Raw genomic sequence first — 20,395 nt, forward strand, 5'->3', positions numbered from 1 at the left:
ATCAACTCTTCTTTAAGAGCTTCTGAAACAACCCGTGCCCCTCAAAAAATGTAAGGTCAAAAGAACAGGTGCAAGTCCAGATGTGTATAAAAATAATGAGCCCTACTTCTGACAGCTAAGGAAGCTACATTTACTCATCTTCCACCACGGAGATTTGAACTCAGGCCACGCGCAACGAGTGTCCACTGTGCTTTAAAAGGGCTAGGAATAGAAAAAAATCGCCATCCAGAACATTCCTAATTACACACGGCCATTGGTCACGAGGTGACTAAACAGTGTCTGCGGGGTGGTGTCTACCACCAGGCTGCTGCCTCTGTACGTCTCCCGTCCCCCTAGAGCCGGTTTTATAGACATGACCCAGCTCGAGCCCCAGCACTCCAGACTGCTGATACCCACTGAGACAGGGATCCCTCCAGACCCCCCACACTTGACACTTAGTTGAGTCACCCCCTATTGCTGATTAGACCCACTGTTCCATCGCTCAGAAAACAGAAGGCATAAAGGTGAATACAAACTTAAGAAAGGACTTTACATCTGGTCCTGTAGTCTTTCCATATAGTCTCTGAAGTCCTGTGAGTCCCCCAGCCCCATATCCTGGCAGACCCACTTGATGCTGTCATCACTATCAAACAGGATGGAGTTGGTGTACGGGCCACCATCCTCGGGGAGGATGGTGGTGTAGGAAGTAAACTTGACTCTCTTCCTCTTTGGGCCGGAGGAACCCATAGGTTCATTTTTCAGCTCTTTCTCATACACATAGTCAGGGGGTCTGAGCAGCTGACTATGAAAAGTCTTCTGGGAACTGCCATTCAGCAGGAAGTTCCTCTCCTCGAACTGCAGACCCCTGTCAATCATGGTTGTACACTCCTCCGAGGGGAGAGTGATGTCCACGGGGTTCTCCAGGAGTTCTACCTCATTCCCGAGCCAGACCCAGTCATGGGAATGGGGGATGTTGCCTTGCTCACTCACTGCGAACCTTTTGTGTCTATACTTCCAAGCAAAGGCCACGCAGTTGATCAGGAAGACCAAGATGGCCAGACAGAAGACACAGAGCAGGGCGTACATCCCGATCTCCAGATCCGTTAATCCCCTGGAGGTCATCGTGAGGTCACCGGGGTTATTGGATTCTGGTAACTTCCCTTGAGTGGGGAAGCTGGTGAAGGCATCCGCTCCACCTTTGAGGAGTTTCCCTCCCATGGGAGACTGTGGGGTTGTGCTTTTGTTGGTCCTGTCCTCGTGGCCAACTGGTGTGCCGTGTTGGAACCACTCCTGGGCTGCTCGTTCCTGGCTTCCCTCACGCTCTATGGAATTGCTGAGGTGACCTTTGTATTCCCGGTTTACGCCCCCGATGTCATTGCCGCCTCCTTGCTGTTCGTGGATCCCAGGTGCGAATCTGACCTTGACGTTTCCTTTACCCACAGCAAGAGTGCTCTTCCTCTTGTTCTTCTGACAAGACTCGCTGATGGACATTTCCAGCTTGATCAGAGGCCCTTGTCCTTCACCCTCCGCAACGACGATTGGCCATCTGGTCTGAAGGTTTGGTTGGATGGACACCACCATCTCATCCAATGAGGAAACAGTCAATGAGAAATCCTTGAGATCATAAATGTCTAACGGTGTCACTGAGCCATCGCTGAACAAAATCCAGGAACTGACTAAGGCTTCCTAAGGAAAATGAAACCAGAGAACATGTTACAACTGGGTTCCTTCAAACTTACGAACACAACGTCCTCTGGATGTTCCTGGCGTCTTCAGACAGAGGCGACTTTCCAGATGTGATGATCTTAGCTCTCGTTTTGCCTTGACCTTGTATCATTAACACACTTGTGCCCCACTGACATGAGGTGCCAGGAATGCACGTCAGTGAATACATTAGAGTGTAAATTAATTTATTGCATGCCTTCCCACAGAGTGTGACTTTGACCTTTGTGGAAACACTCAGATGTGGGTGATTTATCTGAATCAATTTCAGATGTAATGACTAGATGTTACTGTTCAAGACGATGACACTTTGAACACCCGTCTACCAGGAAGTCGGTGCTGACACAGCAAAAACCTGAGGTGGGGGGGGGGGAACCTCCTGGGGGAAGTTCTTGGTGAATGAGCTGGTATGGGGCTGGCTCACTTGAATGGCACCATGTTCCTGTCTCTTTATAAAATTTTGTGCATGTGTTTAAGATACAGGGGAGCTTTAGAGTTGCCGACCCCTGCCATCAACAGGACGATCAGGTACCAATTGGCCATTCTTGCTCAAGTAGCCGAAATGAAGTCTCCGAGCTTCAAAAAAAAATTGCTTTGTCTGTTTGGCAAGGAAAGAGAACAGGGCATCCCTCAACCATGGTCTAGTACCATACCTTGACCAGATCAAGCCTTGGGAAAGCAGAGGGCACAGGAAGATGTAGATAAGCCCTAGGTGCTTTTCTCAGAGACAAAGAGAAACTGGATAAGAAGCAAGAAGGAGGCTCAAGAGCTGCCAAGCCTGGCTATGACACTCTGCTGGCCTCCTGTTCAAGGAGCCATGACTGAGGACAGAGATGACTTCACACACAGAACACAGGCCCCTGTGAGTCTCACCTGCTGTGGGGCTTGGAGAACATCCTGAGCAGACACTGTAGAGACGATGGCCCTCTTGTCTGCCCTGTGAGACTGCAGGGAAAGGGACAGGCCAGCCACCAGTTGTACACCCAGTTCTGTGATGGTGACTCGGTCATCCAGGACAATAACCGTCTTCTCTGCGAGGATGGTGTCAGAGAGAGGCGAAAGGACCTGAGAAGCAAGGGAAATGCTTGTGACTTTGTCCCGCGGGGCCACCTTTAACTCCTGAACAGAAGGAGCCATCAGACACCCGACCAACATTCTGACAAAGAAACACAGTGGCAAGTGTTTAGGTGGGTCTGTGGTCATTCACATCTTTCTCTTATATGATAATAACTAGAATATATTCTAAGAGAAAGTGGGGTTTGGGTTAGGAGTCACCGCTGAAGTTTTCTACCTTAGTGACGGTATGGAAGAAGTGGGTATTTTTCAACAACCATTAAGCAGTTTCTGAGCATGGGGCAATGGCACAGACTCTGATGAAGTGGAGCTCAGCACATCCCTTCTAGTGGGCAGGCAGGTGCTCCTCACTGACACCCATGATCATTGTATAGGTAACTGGGTCATCACTGGATAAACCAACTGAAGTGGCATTTCCTAAGTAGCTATTTCTCCTAACTAACCATCTGGTATACCGCTGGGGGCTAGGGGAGGGGGTGACTCTCATAGATAATGTCTGGTAGGTGGAATTATCTCTAGACTATTCCCCCCAACGACATCCTGCCCTCACTCATCCCTGGCACGTGTGGGGGAAAAAATTGAAAGCTCATTCTCTGACTCTTCAATGTCACCAGATGGGGCTGCATCACAGAGGGCACCCAGAATAGTCACCAGAGCTCTTTGGAGGAATGGCTGTGTTCCCAGTTGGTGACATAAGGAAGTTGGGGACACTCGGAGTCCCTACTGACAAGGGAGGGTGTCCACGAAAAGGCATACACAGGGCTCCTGGCTGGCAGTCAGCTAGAACACAGGAGCCTTGGTGCATTCTCTTGGGAAAATGCACAGTGACATTCTCCCAAGGAGGGGAGTGAGATCTGAGGTCAGTTATTTCCCTAAACTTCCTGGTCAGAGCCTACAGATACGTTGACTCCAGCCTTGGCGTGTCCTTTAGAGCCCAGTGAAGCCCGCCTGGTATCCCAGCTGACAGAGGCACCACGTTGGAAATAGGTACCACATAAGATGTAAATCTATGGTGTTCTTGTGGTGGAAACAGCAGAGAAATGCAGAATATAACACACTTTGGCCAACTGCACCAAAAATTAACTTTGGAAGCACCAAAAACATGGCTTAATGATGATAGATAGCATGTTGGGTTAGTATAAAAATTCTGCATTATCATCCTACCAAAATTTACAATAAAGGTTATTGTTAGGATGTCATAGAGACCATTCATTCAACCATGGGTCTTTCTTTATCTCTTGTGAAAGTTTTAATTTTACATTTCATTTTGTCTGCTGTTCTGAATATAGCATGGATAATGGCTAAACCACAGGGCTGAAGGTGGGTTTAGCTTTTAGGATGTTTACTGCTATCTACTCTACTGTGCAAAGCATAAAGTATTGTTTACGTAGGACAGCAAGATGGCTCGGTGGGTAAAGGCACTTGCTATGTAAGGCTAATGACCTGAGTCCGAAGGCAGAACAGAAGAATCAACTCTACAAAAGGCGTCTCCTGACCTCCAAATACCCACACACTGTAGTGCACGCCACCATATAAATGCAATCTTCAAAAAAAAAAAAAAAAAAAAAAAAAAAAAAAAAAAAAAGCTCTCATTTAGAAAAAAAATGATTTCTGGTAGTGTATATTTAACTTAGTTTTCTCCAGTAAAGGAGATGTTTTTCTAGACTCTAAAATGGGAAAGAATTTTTAAAACTGTCTAAGTAACCTTTCAATAATTCCATGCAATGTATCTTGACCTTTTCCACCCCTTCCCCATCCTCCAAGACCCACCCCCTTCCCCACCTAACCCAACCTTGTGTCCTCTTTATTGTTTTTTTTTTTAAATCAAATTTAATTTGTGCTGGATGTATATTACTCAGTATGTCATCACCACTGAAGTTGACCTACCAGGGGCCATATACTTAGAGAAGATGGACCTCCCCCACCCCCCACCCCTCCACCCCCACCCCCGGCAGCTATCAGTACCAATAGCTCCACAACTAGGAGCTGTACCTCATGCCCACCCACTTGCTCCATGCTGGGATTTTGTCTGGCTTGACCTTGCCCAAGTCTGTGCTGTCAAAACCACTGAGCTCATATGTACATCTGCCCTGCTGTGTCTGGAAAATACTGTTTCTTTGTTGCCTGCGTTCTCTGAGTCTTGAGTTGTAAAACCGGTGAATAGATTCCTGCATACAGGCTAAACATGTGTAAAATGATACATGCTAATTACGATATGCACACAGACCACGTAAGTACAAAGCTGTATGGCATCAATTAACTGGAGAAATCATGGGGTTAAGGGGAAAGTGGCAAAGACCCGCCCATACCCACCCCACCCAGCAATACCTGCACAGTGGTGATGCCTGGCTCCCGTCCGGCCAGGATCCTACCATCCTGTAACTGGGCAATTTTTGGCTCCTCCACCTTCACAAACTCGGTTACCAGGTCAGTGATGTCAAACTGCCAGTCAGGGCCCAGCATGTAGGTCAGCTGACCCAGGTCAGGTGACTCAGATACAAACTGGGTGAGGACACGCACCAGGGCATGCTGGTACTGGAGGGTACACCCTCGCCCCTTCTTCTCCTCATCCTCCTCGTCATCGCTTTCCCGGGTGGGCCTGGGGCACAATGGAAACAAAACAGACTAAGGTCCTCGTTGGTGGGAAGCTGTGACTGCCCTTGACTTATCCTGATTGTCAGAGGAAATGCAGCAGGGTTTTCCCTATTAGGAATCCATGGATTTGTTCGTTCATCCAATGAATGAATTCATTCATCCATTCATGCATATCTCTCTCTCCCTCCCTCCCTCCTTCCTCCTCTACTTCCATTTTCCACTGTCCCCTAATTGTCAACAGCCTCCCAGAAAAATCTTATCTGTCTCCTCCATTCTAGAACCTTCCCTCTAAGTAGAACTTGCCCCGTGACCTCCGCAGGGAAGGATTTTCTGGCTGCTCTGTGGATGGAGACCATGTCAGAGAGTGTGAAGCAATATCCACAACTACTCCTACAAGAAGAGGTAAACAGACCACAGCCCATTCTCCCAGAGTGCCAGCTGACATCCCTGTGCACTAAGTTAAGAGTTCCTTGAGCTCTGGCCCCTGTGACAGACGAACAGACAGACCTCACAGGAGCCATACACACTTAACTCATTGAGCCTTTGAAGGACCTGAAGTTTAACTCTTGCTCCAGTCTTTACTGATAAGGAAACCAAGATGGGAGAGTAGAGGTCCCTTGATCAGTATCATCTGCAGAGGCAAAGCCAAGGCCACGCTAACTGCCCCACCGTGTGTTCTCACACTTTCTGTGTCCTTTCCATCCTTTCTCTCAGTGGTCATGGGCGAACCAAATCTTCCCAATATTCACCAGGTGGCCTAGCAGCCCAGTGCCAACTACAGATCTGAGCCCAGTGTCTCTGATTTCTGGACTGGCTGACTCCCTCAAGATCTGGGAACAAGGTAGGAAGGCATATAAAACCTCTCCAGCAGAGCCATTGGGAAATTTTGGGTTCCCAAAGAGAAGATAAGTTATATACATTGATTAGGGGGAAAAGGGCTTTGGGGACAAAAGGAGCTAGCATTTAAAATCAGAGTGGCATACTCCCTATGGTAGAACTTATGTGTCCCGCACAGGCTTGTGTGTCAGGACACTTGGTCCTCGGCAGCTTTGCTGAGGTTATGAAACCTTTGGGCCCCAGGTAGAGGAAGCAAGATTTAGGGTTTCCAGCACAACCTTGCTGTGGATCCCCACCGCTTCCTGATTTCCCTTCATGTGACTCATCAGCCTCCGGTGCCCACTGCCACACCTTCCCCATCGGGAATGAAAATCAACCTCTCCTCACCAAGGCCGCTTTCTCCACAAAACTCCCACCACACACCTCCTGTAGAGAAGAAACCCACACACAGCCCCCAAACAACACCAGCGGCGTTCAATCACACGTCCACGCTCTCTCTGTGCCGCTCTTTACATTAAGTGTGTTTTACAACAGAGGATGCTGATTGGCGATCTGTGCTAGCAAGGCGAGGTTTTCCCTTAATCAAACAGGTCAAACAGAGCGGCTGTCTTAAACGCACCAGAGATTCACGTGGCGATGGCTTCTGATAACCGTCAGTGTGAACCTCTGGTTTGTTTAAGATCCCCTGCCCCTTTGCCTTTAAATCTCAGAAATGTCACTGTGAGATGTTGTCACTGTGAGATGTTGTCACACAGATTCCTTAACATTTGTCCAGCTGGCAGCTGCCTCGGAGGCTTGCCACCGAATACTTGCATATCTTACCAAGTTTGGTTCCTTGTCATCCTGTGCTTTCAGCACAAGCCCCCGCCCCCGCCCCCGCCCCACCCCTGCTTCCACTGTCCTCTCTGCTCCACAGATTCTAGTTCCAGGAACTTCAGACATCTTGTCACTGGCTTACAAGTCCCTGGTGATCTGCCCAGCTGATTTTCTGTATTAGTTAGATTAAGTCTTTATTTTTAATAAAGATTTATTTATTTATTTATCTATTCATGTATTATATGTAAGTACACTGTAGCTGTCCTCAGACACTCCAGAAGAGGATATCAGCTCTCATTACAGATGGTTGTGAGCCACCATGTGGTTGCTGGGATTTGAACTCAGGACCTTCGGAAGAGCAGTCGGTACTCTTCACCGCTGAGCCATCTCTCCAGCCCCAGATTCAGTCTTATCGTCTATCCCTGACTTCATTAGCCTTATTCTGTCATCCTTCCCATACCGCTGAAACTATCCACTGGGGTTTTTCTCCAGTTACTTCCCCTTGCTGATATTACCTTGGTTCTCAATGGTGTTGAGACTACTTAAAATTCCATAGCAAAAATGCCCCTCAAGATAACAATGTTACAATCCACATGTCTTAGATATTGTGATTTAAAAAAAAAAACAGAGAGAGATGGCTAGGAATCCACTTTTGTCAAATCTGTTCTGGCGTGGCACCCGGGCTCTAGTTTCAGTGGGGTTTGGGGGTTAGAGGTCATCCGTGGTGTTAAAGTCTCAGTGGTGAGCCCCTGACATCATGACTCCCATTCTATCCATGACGCTTTGTCTCTAAGGGTAAAGTCTACCTCCTTATTCAAGGGAACAGGTGGACGATGTCAGCCCCTCGGACAGCATCAGCTCGCTGTGCTAATACTTCATGTTTCAGAGGAACCTAGAGTCTAGTCCTGGACCTCTGTGGTATCCTGAGCCTATGTTTCAGAGCGTATCTGAGTTTTCCCATCGCTCGGCATCTAGGAAAGCTGATGGTTTCAGCCCCATTGGGTACGTGTTCCCTCCAGTTTAACAGCCCTCGCCTCCTTTTCTGCCCCTCTAGCATTTAACTGTAAAGAGCGAGACACACACTCAACACCATGCCTGGGAATCACAGCTCCTCAGACAGTTTCATTTCCTTTCCACGTCCATGCAGGGCACGGCACACTGGCGTTCTGTAGCAGACAAATGAGAATCCGTGATTCCCACGCACTCTGAATATTTCCCAAGTGCACTCTTGTTCAGGGTGACTGCTATTTCTAGCCAGGCGACGGGAACTTCCCAACACCGTCTCATGCCGTAGGGCTCACTGTCAACACCATCACCACCCATGAGTCTACAAAGAGTCTGCCACAGGCCACTATGTTCCTCCAGAAACTTCCACCCTCCGCCTCTTGTCTGCTTGCAAAGACACAAAGTGTGGTGTGTTACAGCTGCACTCCAACACTGGGTAACAATATCTGGGTTACTTTCTTCCTTTGTGGTACAACAAATATCTACAAACCTCACAGTTTTAAAAAAGAAATCATTTGCTTGCGTGCGGTTCTGTGAGTCATGCTACAATGAGGCTCCAATAAGAAGTTCTGCATCAAGACTCTGAAGTCGAGATGCCAGCCGGACTCTCATCTGAAGCTGTTGGGGCAGAATCCACATCTAGACGATCAGACGGGATACCACTGGCCTGTGTTCACCATGAGGAGGCTCGTGGATCCTAAAGACTCCACCCACTCTCCATGGCACATGGTTCAATCCATCCTCAAAGCCAGCATCACCCTGTCAAGTGGTCCTCACCCTCAGACCTCTCCAGTTCCCTTCTGGCACTAGCTGGAGGGGATGCCCTGCTTCCAAGGGTCTCACGTGATGCCTCTGGCCCTTCTCAAGCATCTCCATACCCTAAGATAAATTGTTTTGGCTGTAATTGCATCTGTGAAGTCTCCTTGGCATGGTGCTGGGCTAGTGCTTGACTGGACTTCTAGTTTCATTTCTGTTGCCGTGATAAGATAATATCCCAAAAGAAAGAATCTCCTCCTTATGGAGGAGAGGGTTAATCTTGTCTCACAGTTCCAGAGGAATATCATTTATAATGGTGAGGAAGGCCTGACAGCAAAAGCAATAATAATAATAATAATAATAATAATAATAATAATAACAATGTCTGCTCAGATTATGCAAATACCCAGGAAGCAGAGCTTAAGAACAGGAAGTGGGGTGCACTCTCAAAGCCCAACCGCCTCCAGTGATATACTTCCTCCATCAAAGCTCCTCCTCCTAAAGGTTCTAGACCCACCCCAAACAGAGCCACCTGCTGAGGACCTGGTGATGAAACACTTGAGCCTGTGGGGACATTTCTCTTTCAAACTGCCACATCTAAATAAGCAACAGATGGGGATCCCGGAGAAAAGTTTGACTTTGGGACCTCCCCCTGCAGAATACATCATTTCGCTGGATTCTTGGGACTGCTTGTAATACTATTGTTTCCAATTTATAGTTGAGGGAACTGAAGAATGCGTAGGTGACGTCATGAGGTCGCGCGGCTGTACACAGCAGAAACCAAGGTTGAAACTCAGGCAGTCTCGTTTTTCCAACCATGCAGTCTTCACCACAGGACACCTCACTCCGTGGCTGACAGTCAGGAAGGAAAGAATGACTGAGGAAGTAGTGGGCAGACATCAGGAAGTAGTTATGTTCTGAAGGCCACGCTCTGTGTAGGGTTTCTTAAATCTATCTCACTTCACCTTCCCACATCCTAGAAACTGCTCTATGAGGCTGCCTGTATCACTGCTGTTATTGTTAATATTGTCTTTGATGTAATTTTCCCCAGTCCAACTGTTAGTAATCATCCCAGTCAGATCCATGGGAACCCAAGTCCAGAGCACTACCATGCACTGCTAGAAGCCAAACCCAGACCATGGCAACATCACCGGGTCATCATCACTTCCTAGCTTGCCTCCCACAGACACCTGAGCCCCAGTAGCCTCTAAGCCACAGCCAGGGCTCCCGTTCCTCACCTCCTGTTGGATGCTACCGGGATCCTCCAGCCCTTGATTTGGCTCAGCTCCGTATCTGAGATCTCAATCTGCAGCGGCAGGCGGGGCACCCAGACGGTGATCTCCACCTGGGAAGTGAAGTGCTGGTGGGTGAAGTTGACAATCGTGCCCACTTTGCTCTTCATCTCCTTCCCGTTCACAAAGATAGAATCACAGGTGTTGGAGACCTTGGGGAGGGGGAGAGGCACATCAGCAAGAGACACGCTGCACACAGAGCTTGACATCTGAAGAAGTTCATGAACCACGACAGCTCTGATTTATAAGGCACCAGAAGAACAGGACAGGTACAAAGAGTAATTTGTAGGCACTAATTAATGACAAATAGCTGGTAGACAGACTCCAGGAAAGCCATTTTGTGTTACACAATACTGACAAGTTAAACCATAAACATAATTTAATGGAGTTGTGTAACCTCAGTCGCTTTTTGGGAAGGCTGCTGTTTTCTTTATCTTACCTTTTCTTATGTGCTCAAACCACCACTAATCAAGCCCCAGGTGTATCTTATTCCACTCTGGTGCCACATTTGAAGATGCATAAAAGGTTTTAATGTTACTAAGAAAAGGCTTTGTTCCGGCCATAAAGCAGAGCATCTGAAAGAAATTCAAGAGGGCTCTGCACTAGATTAAAATCCTGATAGGCTAAGTGCTCATGGGATACACTGGAAACACAGATGGGATTAATCCTGCAAACAGTGAGATGCACTTTCAAAAACTGGAGAGAAAGAGGTGTCGCCTCACAGTAGTCTCTGACTCAGCACTTGGGGGTGCTCTAGCTCACTCCCTGCCTTGGGGTCTTGCCAACACATCAGCTTCTGGCTTCACTTCCCATCTCTTGGGAACAGCTAAAGTACTGTAGTTCAAATAACCTATTATATAGTTTATGAATTTACAAAAGGGGGGAACTTTCAGGCTCTAACCACAGAGCAATGATAAGAAGATACAAATGGAGTTATCTGATTTGTGTTGGGGTACCACACACTACACTTCCACCAACACCAACACACACACACACACAATCATTATGTATAAATTAATTTTTTAAACGTTTAAGGTGGTGGAAATGCCAGACACCCTCATTTAACCATTACACCGTGCCCACAAGAGTGAAGTATCATACGCTTGCCCACAAATCTATACACTAAACAAACAATACTCTTAAAAGACAGCAATGACCATGGTAGCTGATGTCTCTCGGCATTGTGATCCCAGCGAGGGGTTGAAATAAGGTCATTTCTTTTAACTTCTCAACTTGAGGAGAAAAGAATACGCTTGTCCAGCCTTCTCTTTGCTTTTTAACAAAGGGAGCAATTCAACAAACCAAGAAAACCAGCTGTCTTTCAGGGAATTTAAGTGGGGAAGACTTAAGCATGTGTTATTGAACTCAGAATGACGAAGTGAGCCCTCAGAACAAGGCTCCCACACAGGGCAGGACATAGGACTGAAGACTGTGCTCTTATACTCCATGGTACCCACGGTGAAGAATCTGACTCCCATCCATAGGATTCTAAGGAAAGGATCAAAGTCTGTCACAGAAAAGCTCTCCCCTTCTGCATAAGTGCTGTGCTGGGACATGTGGCCAGGACCTCCCCTGGACTCTGCTCCCTCCACCCCAGAGAGTATGGCGTCCTATCTGAAGTCAAGCCAAAGTCAACTTCTCCCTGCCTCAAAGAATGGTCATTCATTTGTCACACTTTCTTGATACCCCTGCCTGGAATTCAGACCTCAAAATCCCTACATTTGCGAGGAATCCTTGACCTTCCCTGTCAGCTGCTACCTACCCACCCCAAATCCCACCTCAAATCACTCAGATGGTAGCCAACTGTCAGGGACACATTGGCTCTGGGAATTTTTATCTTAAGAACTTAAACCACTTGGATGAGGAAATGGATCGAGGTCAGGAAGGTGTTTGTCTTACAAGAGCGAAGACCCAAGATCAATTCCCAGGATTTATATTTTACAACATGAAAAAGAAGATGGGCTAAGGAGATGATTTGGTGGTTGAGTGCTCTGGCTGCTCTTGCAGAGGACCCAGGTTCAGTTCCCAGCCCCCAAGCAGAGGCTGACAATCATCTGTAATCCAAGTCTAGGTAATCTGACACCGTCTTCTGGCCTTGGTAGATGTTGTACACTCAGGATATACATACATACATGCAGGCAAAATATACAAGCACATAAAATTAAATACAAATAAATACAGTTTGAAAAGAAGAGAAAAGAAAAATGTTAAGTGTGGTTGCAGGTCCTCATCATCACAGAGCTGTGGGGTGAGAGGAAGGTAGATTCCTGAGCCTTCCTGACTAGCCAGACAAGTCTACTTGAAAGAGCCAAGCCAGTGTAAGATTCTGTCTCAAAACTGGGGGGTTAGGGTGGGGGATTCCAGGCCAGTAAGAGACCTTGTCTCAAAATACAAGTTAGATGGCACCTAAGGAATGATGTACATTTATGTATACTGGTACACACAACAATCACACACATACATATACACATATACACATGCATGCACTTATATACAACATGCAACATATACAAACACATACTACATACACACATATAAGTATATACACATACACTAACATACACATACACAAACATACACACATATACATACACAAACACACTATAAACACACAAACATACACACACATATACATATTCATACATATACACATACATACATATACACACATACACATGCATGCACATATATACAGCATGCAACATACACACATACATAAACACATACTACCTACACATATACACACATATAAATATATACATACAACATACACATACACACATACACAAACATACTACATATGCACATACACAAACATACACATATACATATATACATGCATATACACACATACACACACATGCACATGCTTACACATACACTAAAAATAAATGGAATTCAGTCCATATATGGTGGATGGAAAGAGACTAGAAAAAGGTACAGAGCTTGAAGCATGGGGACCCAAAGAAGAATGAATGTATGTGACCTTGGAATCCCAGTGTGCAGTCTGACCCTTTGAGTAGAAACTGAGATTACAACATGGAGTAAGAACTCATTAGGAAGAGAAGACATAACCGTGTAAAAACTGACTTCCCACTACCATCAGTCATCTATCTAAATGTGTGTGTGTGTGTGTGTGTGTGTGTGTGTGTGTGTGTGCTTCCTCTTCATGTGTGGGGTTGCACCACATGGGTGCAGTACCTGCAGAGGCCAGAAGAGGACATCAGATCCCCTGGTTCTGGAGTTACAGATGGTTGTGAGCTGCTATGTGCGTGCTGCAAACTGGATTCAAGTCCTCTGCCATAGCGGCAAGTGCTCTTAACTGCTCAGCTCTCTCTCCGGCCCCCATCAGTCACCTAGACGATGCTTGAAGGGCTCTCTGAGCCCCAAGAGGAGCATCGAAAACCAAATGCTATCCATCCTCGTGTAAGAAGAGCAGAGGCCAGAAGTGCAGAGATCTGAAAAAAGACCAAGCCGTGTCACGTTCGTCTTCCAGGGTGTGTGAAACAACTTACAAAATGTCACATTGCGAAAGCTGCCTTTAGAGGTTAATATTTTTACTGTCAAGTTATTATACTTCTGCAACTCCATTATCCCAGGATAAAAGACACAAGGCAGGGCTTTGAGACATGGAGATGACTCCTGGGGGATCTTAGGAGATGTTCATTTCATTCTCTATTCAGAACAGCAGAAACAATGTATCTACCATCCTGGATATGCCCTGCTATATTGCCTCATCAGGCAGTGGGCAGTTTTGGGTGGTCTGCTGTGACCTTTTCCAAGCCAACGACTGCCTACACTACAGAATCAGGGAGAGCAGTTCTCACGAATATTCACAGAAAAATCCAGAGATCTCAGATTTAAGCAGTCAGAGGATCAGTTGTCATAGGAACAAAACACTTTGCAGATCTTATTGCATGTTGCAAAATGCACCAAGACACAGCAGGGATGCGGATGGTGTTTATTTATTTCCTTTTAATTTTCGAGTTATTTTTAATGTCTGAGCACACACGCGCACACACACACACACACACGGAGGCCAAAGGACAACTCGTGAGGGTCAACTCTCTTCTTCCACTATGTGGGTGGTCCTAGGCATCAAACTCAGGTTGTCAGACTTGGGCCAAGCATATTCAAACCATGGCAGTGCCTTTACCATTATAGGCTAGCTTTTGCTTCCTAGATTATCACATGGAACCAGGATACATGCTCTTGTCCCTGCTTTCTTCTTTCGAGATTTCAAGTTCTTGCTTCTGACTGGCTATAGGTGGCCCTGAGCTTTGTTTTGACTCCTTCCAGGCAAAGTCATAAAGAAGGGTCAATAACAGCTAATCAGCATCTTCCCCGCATTACTGCATCAGCACGGGTTCCCAGGACAAGGTCCATCAAGGCAGGACAATAACCAGTACTGCTCACTTCCCCCAAGCTATGCTAACTTTTACTTGTTCCCAAGGGTATTTTAAAGATTCTGTTCTAACCAGCCTGGTCTACATAACAAGTTCCAGGCCAGCAAAAAACTACATTGTCAGGCCTTGTCTCAAAATAAAACCACAACAACATACAATAAAATGTAATAAATACAATAAAAATAAAATTTTATAGCTATAACCGGAGAAAGATTATTTGTCCTAAATGTTTACTCTTGCATGTCAGAACAGGATTCAGTGTATTACCTTACCATTCTTTCGGGCAACCCTCACATACAGGGAGAGGTTGCTATGAGCGCATCCGCACCAAAGAATGAGGTGCAGCAACCTAAGTTTGAGCTGTTCTCACCCGACTGAACATGTTACCTTTCAGTCTCTGGGGCTAAGACCTCGCATGAACAATGCTAAGAGACCTAGGCTCTTCTGCTCTGTCTTCAACTCTTAAAGTCTCTTGAAGCCAAGTTAAGAATCCCAGTGTGTTCTGTTACCATATAACCTTTCTCTGCCTGAGGCATCTCATCTGTAAAATAAGAATAAAAAGCTCGTTTGTATTAACACTTAATGTTTCGGACTCCCGGGAGCTATCCTAGGTGCTGAACACAGAGTGAGGCCAGACACAGGCTTCTGTGCGCATGAGATTGAAAAGCTGATCTGGGAGAGGTACATAATTAATACAATCATATTGTTATATAATAAAGAGCTCGGTAGTGCAAAAGGCTTGAAAGAAAAAAATTAAAATGAGGAAAAGAACAGAGAAAACAGAAGGTACTGTTGTGGTTACACTGGAAATCACGCCCACTGCAAAACAGGCAGGATGACACAAGTTCACTTCTGAAATAAGTAACTTTTAAGTCCCAATTCTGTGCTCAGAAAAATATTTTATTATATATATTTATTAATATATATTTATTAATACATTTATTAATATATTAATATATATTAAAGATCAAACTTTTCAAAGTTTCTTTTCCAGATAAAATCTAATGGAGTTGCTAACTACTTGGACTAACTGAAGAAATGTTGAATGGGGCCACAGAGATGGCACAGTGATTAAGAATGCAAACTGCTTTTACAGAAGACCTGAGTTTGGATCCAGGTTCCTACGTCCTGTGACTCATAACCACTTGTTACTCCAGCTGCAGGGGATCTATCGCCTCCTTCTGGTGTTCTTGGACATTGCACTCATATGTGAATACACACATGGACACAAACACACACACACATACAGGTGATTAAAAATTAAAATGTAGAGTTTAAAAAAGAATGTTAAAGAAGAATCATTTAAGGAGAAGAAATAATGAGTCAGAAATTCAAATCCACACACAGAAATAAGAGCACAAGGAATGGAGTAATTTAAACAAGACTAAAATCAACGTTTTTAGTCATGATTGATCTGTAACATAAAATATTGAAAATATATGTTCACATCAGAAGTAAATATAAAATAGAAGGCAAACTAGAGCAGATGGGAAGGAGTGATTGGAAATATAAGACTTCATGAGCTATGTATTAATACAACTGAAGAAGTGTTTAGCTAAAGGTGAGTTTGGATTCTTTGACACATACTGCAAATACAAGCTGTGGTGGAAACACATAAAACAAGGGTTTTAATTTTCTTTTACACATCTTGATGCTGAGAACAGAACCCAGATTTTTTTCACGTGCAGGCAGTGCACTGGACCACAGCCTCAACATAAATATTTTATTTATGAAAAGACAAGAATGGTAAGTTAATAAATGAAGACAGAATGTTCAATTGGGCAGCAGAAATGGGGGGGGGGCATGGAGAGAAGCACAGAGCAGATGGAAAAATAGATTAACGGCAGGAGGGCACCTTCCAGTCTAATGCTAAATATGAATGATTTACTCACATAAATTAATACACAGGCGCCCCAATTCATTTTCTGCAACCAGGGTCCAAGCACAGAGTCTGTACAAAGAACTCATTATAATCACAAAAGCCTGGGGACACTAGAGATAGGTGTGGAAGAGAAGATCTGTCATGGAGACCTCATGAAGTTGAAATGAAGAGTCTCTGTGAATCCCTATAGAAGGCTACTGCAGAACAATTGCTAGAGATAAGGAGAGATGCCATGTGGAGAAGGGGGCTTGGGAGATGGCTGGGTTGGTAAAGTACCTCCTACAGAAGCATGAGGAACTGAGTTCGAATCCCCAGACCCTCATAGGAGCATGACACATTGGTGATGCCAGTCCTGAAGAATAAGAGATGTGACAATCCCCAAGTCTTGCTGGCTAAGGCAGTCAAGTTGGATTAATGAGCTGCAGGCTCAGTGAGAGTCTCTGCCTCAGAAAATACAGTGTAGAACTACAGAAGACGGCACCTGAAACTGACAGCTGGCTTCTACATGCATGCACATAGACTTATATGCATTTGTGTGCACAGCAACATGAAACATATAAACACTACACACACATGCACACACACACATGATGACTTATAAACATATGTATGCATACCCACATGAAACATAAATACCACACATAATACACACATACATACATACATACATACTACACACAAGCATGATTAAATTTTTCCAAATGCATAGGTATGTATGGTATGTATGGGCAGAGCATGGATGTATAGGAGACTAAAGCTAATGGAGCTGGAGTAGCCAGTACAAACACAGTTACAGCAAAGACTCTGATATTAAACCCACCTCTCTCTCCCTAGTGAAAATCACTAAAGACAGAGATGGCCCAAACAGCAGCATCCACCCACATGAACCCTTCAGCCACTGTAAAGAAGCAGGTTATACACTCTGCTCCACTGACCACAGAGCGAGACTTCAACAAGCAAGACTTGATGTTAGACAGTAGGCCATGAAAACCAAGGCTAAGGATCTCACAGCACATCAGCTGTCATTGTCACCCTGCCCAGGCCACACACAGGATTTTCTCTTTGTCTTTCAGCTTTGAACAGTCAAAGCTTTGTTTGTGTTTTTTTTTTTTTTCTTCTCTCGGGTGTATGGCCTTCTCAGATTTGAAGTTTGGTATCTCTGTGACCTGTGACTTTGGCTATTTTCTTTTCAAATACTTCTTTAGCCCCATTATTTGGACTTATACACACACACACACAAATAAAAATGAAAATAAATCTTTTTTTTAAAAATCAAGCTCATTGCTGCTGTGGATTTATAGTTGTAATATTCCTATTTTATTCCCTTTCTTATGACTTTAATCCCTGCTAAAGTTACCCATCCACTCATTTATGTTGTAAGACATTTCCAGGCTAGCCTTTAACATGTCAATCACAGTTATCCTAAATTCTAGCCTGGGAGTCCCACAGTCAGAGAGAGAGGCAGAGCCAGTCTGGCTATGAATCACTAACCCCCCTTGGGGGTTTCTCTTCGTATCACTTTATCACATGCTTTGGGCTTTCTCCGTTAAGGATGGATGCGTTCAAACTCACGCAAAGGGTGCCGAGGGGAACTGCTTTTGTGGTCGGCACTGGGCATGCCTGACCTTCAAGGCCTTTGGTGAGGGGTCTGCTGATCTCTCCAAGTCTGAGATCGGTCTGAAGTGTTTGTCAGGGTCATGTTCAGGGTGCCAAGGGCTTCAGAGTCCTCGCCCCCTCCCTCACAACTGGAAGATGAGATGGTCTCCCAGAGCTTATTTCTTGATCTTCTTCTCCTTGGCTTTGGATCTTCCCACTGTTACCCAGGGCATCTGCTTCTATGGCTCTCCCAGCTGCGGGCACCACTGCTTCCTCTTAGGCTGTTTTGTGTAGTGGAGGCCTACGGCTGCATCCTCTGGTGCTCCAGGCATCAGAATCGGGTTTGTGCCCACACTGCGGAGAGTGCACACAGAAATGATGAGCCTGCATCCATTGCTGCAATCAAATATCCCAACAAAAAGCAACGTACAGGAGGAAGGGTCTATCCCAGATCACAATTTCGGCATACAGACCGCTATTGTGGGTAGGTCACAGCGGCTGGACCCTGAGATAGATCATATCACAGAAGAGCAGAGGGAAACGAATACACATGTGTTTCCTTGCTTTCTTCACTTTTATACAGCACTGGGGCCAAAGCATGAAACAGTGCTACCCAGCTCCCACTAGAGCAGGGTAGTGGGGATGGGGGTCTTAGCACCTAAGCCAACCCCAACAGATGTGCTCCCAAGACAACCTGATCCAGACAGCCCCTCACTGAGACTCTCTTCAAAGGTGATTCTAGTTTGTGTCAGGTTGACAGTTAAAGCTGACCATCACTCTGCCTCAGAGGCATGAGGAATTTATAACATATCTAAAGCTAAAAGCCAGGGGGTTCAGTGATGCTATCACATGGACTCTGAGCAGGCCTCTAGAGACAGAGCAAGTCAGAGAGCTTGTGTTCTCCAGGAGGTCCAGCTGAGCTGTAATGGTACCCAGTGTAATGAGACACAGTGCCCAAGGGCATGGGCCATGCTGGCTGAACCAGTTTCAAATGAAGAATAAGATGGGGTTGCCTCTCCTAGTCAATTGAGATGTTCAAGACACCTTCCCAAGAGGACTTGGGGCTCCTGCCTCAACTAAAGTTATTTCTATCAGTTACATGTAGGTAGCTGTCCACATCCCATTAAGCAAGGTACAACCATGTACTATACAAAAGCACGATCTAAACTCTGTTGCCCCTTCTGAGGACTCTGAGAGGTCCAGACCTGTGACCCCAGGCAAAGTGCTGGCCCGTGAGATATTCTCATGTGTGCATTCCATCCCAAGGAAATTCAGATAATAAGGAGAATGAAAATCCTTAGCACACAAGTACACAGGATGAGATCCAGGCCTTTCTTACTCATCAAAGGATGCCCAGAGGAAAGAGGAAGTGTCTCCCTCCTGAGAGCCCAGCATGAGGCGCTGCCCAGCTTCCTGCTCCAGTCTTCAACCAGGAGCCTGCTGGGAGAAGCTTGCTGAGCAGGTGCCCATACCGAAAGCACAGGGGTCAGGAAGCTAAGGTGCTTGGGGGAGGGTGTGCATAAATTAGTCACATAAAAGAAAAGTATCTGTGCAGGTTAAGCATCTTGTAGAGGGCTGGTGGGGCATCAGACCAATCCAAGAGTTTTGCAGAGGGCCTAATGGAAATTTAGAGGACAAAGGGAAATTTAGCTCTGAGTCCTTGTCCAGGGCCAGACATGACAAAGACACATACATGAGCACATACAACCACACACACACACACACACACCTGAGAATGAACTCAGTGCCTTGAAGCAGTTAAGGTTGTGGTTTCTGGGATTCCCAACTCCTCCTCTTGGGCTGTGGTTATCCTTAGGCAGCTGTGTCTGCCATGTTCTCTTTCCAATGGCGTCCGACTTAGTTCTCTGCTGAGCTTGGCCAGCCCTTCCTCCTGCACTCTGACCCCACAAATAGCATACATGATGCTGTACTTAATAAACTTGCTTGGATTCAGTCATCAACGTATTCAAGTCTGGCCCCAGCTATTGCTTTTGTCTTCTTTGTTTCTCATCCTTGGTCCTCCCCGTGACACCTTGCCATCTGGGGACTCCCTATTCCTGTGGGTTCAGGTCAAGGGATAAAGAGAGAACTGGGCCAGGCATGTAAGGCATGCCTGTAATTCCATGCACTTAGGAAACTGGGAATGGTGGAGAGGAGAGCTTTTTCATACTCACTGGAGTCTGCTCAATAAACAGGCTTGAACTGGAGCCTGGAAACAGAAGGACCTGTGCCCTTGCCTTGGCTCTGTCCCCTCTGATACCCTCCCCTTACTCAGAACAACGGTTAATTCTACCCTCCCCTGCTCAGGCGCACACCCCCTGTGTTGGGCACTTCACCCATTAACAGTTAAGACCAATACTCACTGATCTCAAACTCTCCGAGAATCAGATTGGCCAACTTAGCTGGCTCCCAGTGTAAACATGGCTTCCAGCAGC

The 20,395-nt window shown here is 45.8% G+C and overlaps 1 protein-coding gene across 1 annotated transcript in view; it reads right to left on the reverse strand.

Annotated features, from left to right (window-relative positions):
• Positions 1–528: 528 nt before the first annotated feature.
• Tmem132b (transmembrane protein 132B) overlaps positions 529–20,395 on the reverse strand; it is a 157,045-nt gene continuing 137,178 nt past the window's right edge. Inside the window, exons 5-8 of the mRNA XM_052167639.1 lie at positions 10,023–10,228; positions 5,104–5,374; positions 2,575–2,766; positions 529–1,665 (exon numbers count right to left, since the gene is read on the reverse strand). Coding sequence (XP_052023599.1) covers positions 529–1,665; positions 2,575–2,766; positions 5,104–5,374; positions 10,023–10,228 — 1,806 coding nt within the window. The remainder of the gene's footprint in view (positions 1,666–2,574; positions 2,767–5,103; positions 5,375–10,022; positions 10,229–20,395) is intronic.

This window comes from Apodemus sylvaticus, chromosome 22 (assembly GCF_947179515.1).
Source record: "Apodemus sylvaticus chromosome 22, mApoSyl1.1, whole genome shotgun sequence".
Taxonomy (NCBI): Eukaryota; Metazoa; Chordata; class Mammalia; order Rodentia; family Muridae; genus Apodemus; species Apodemus sylvaticus.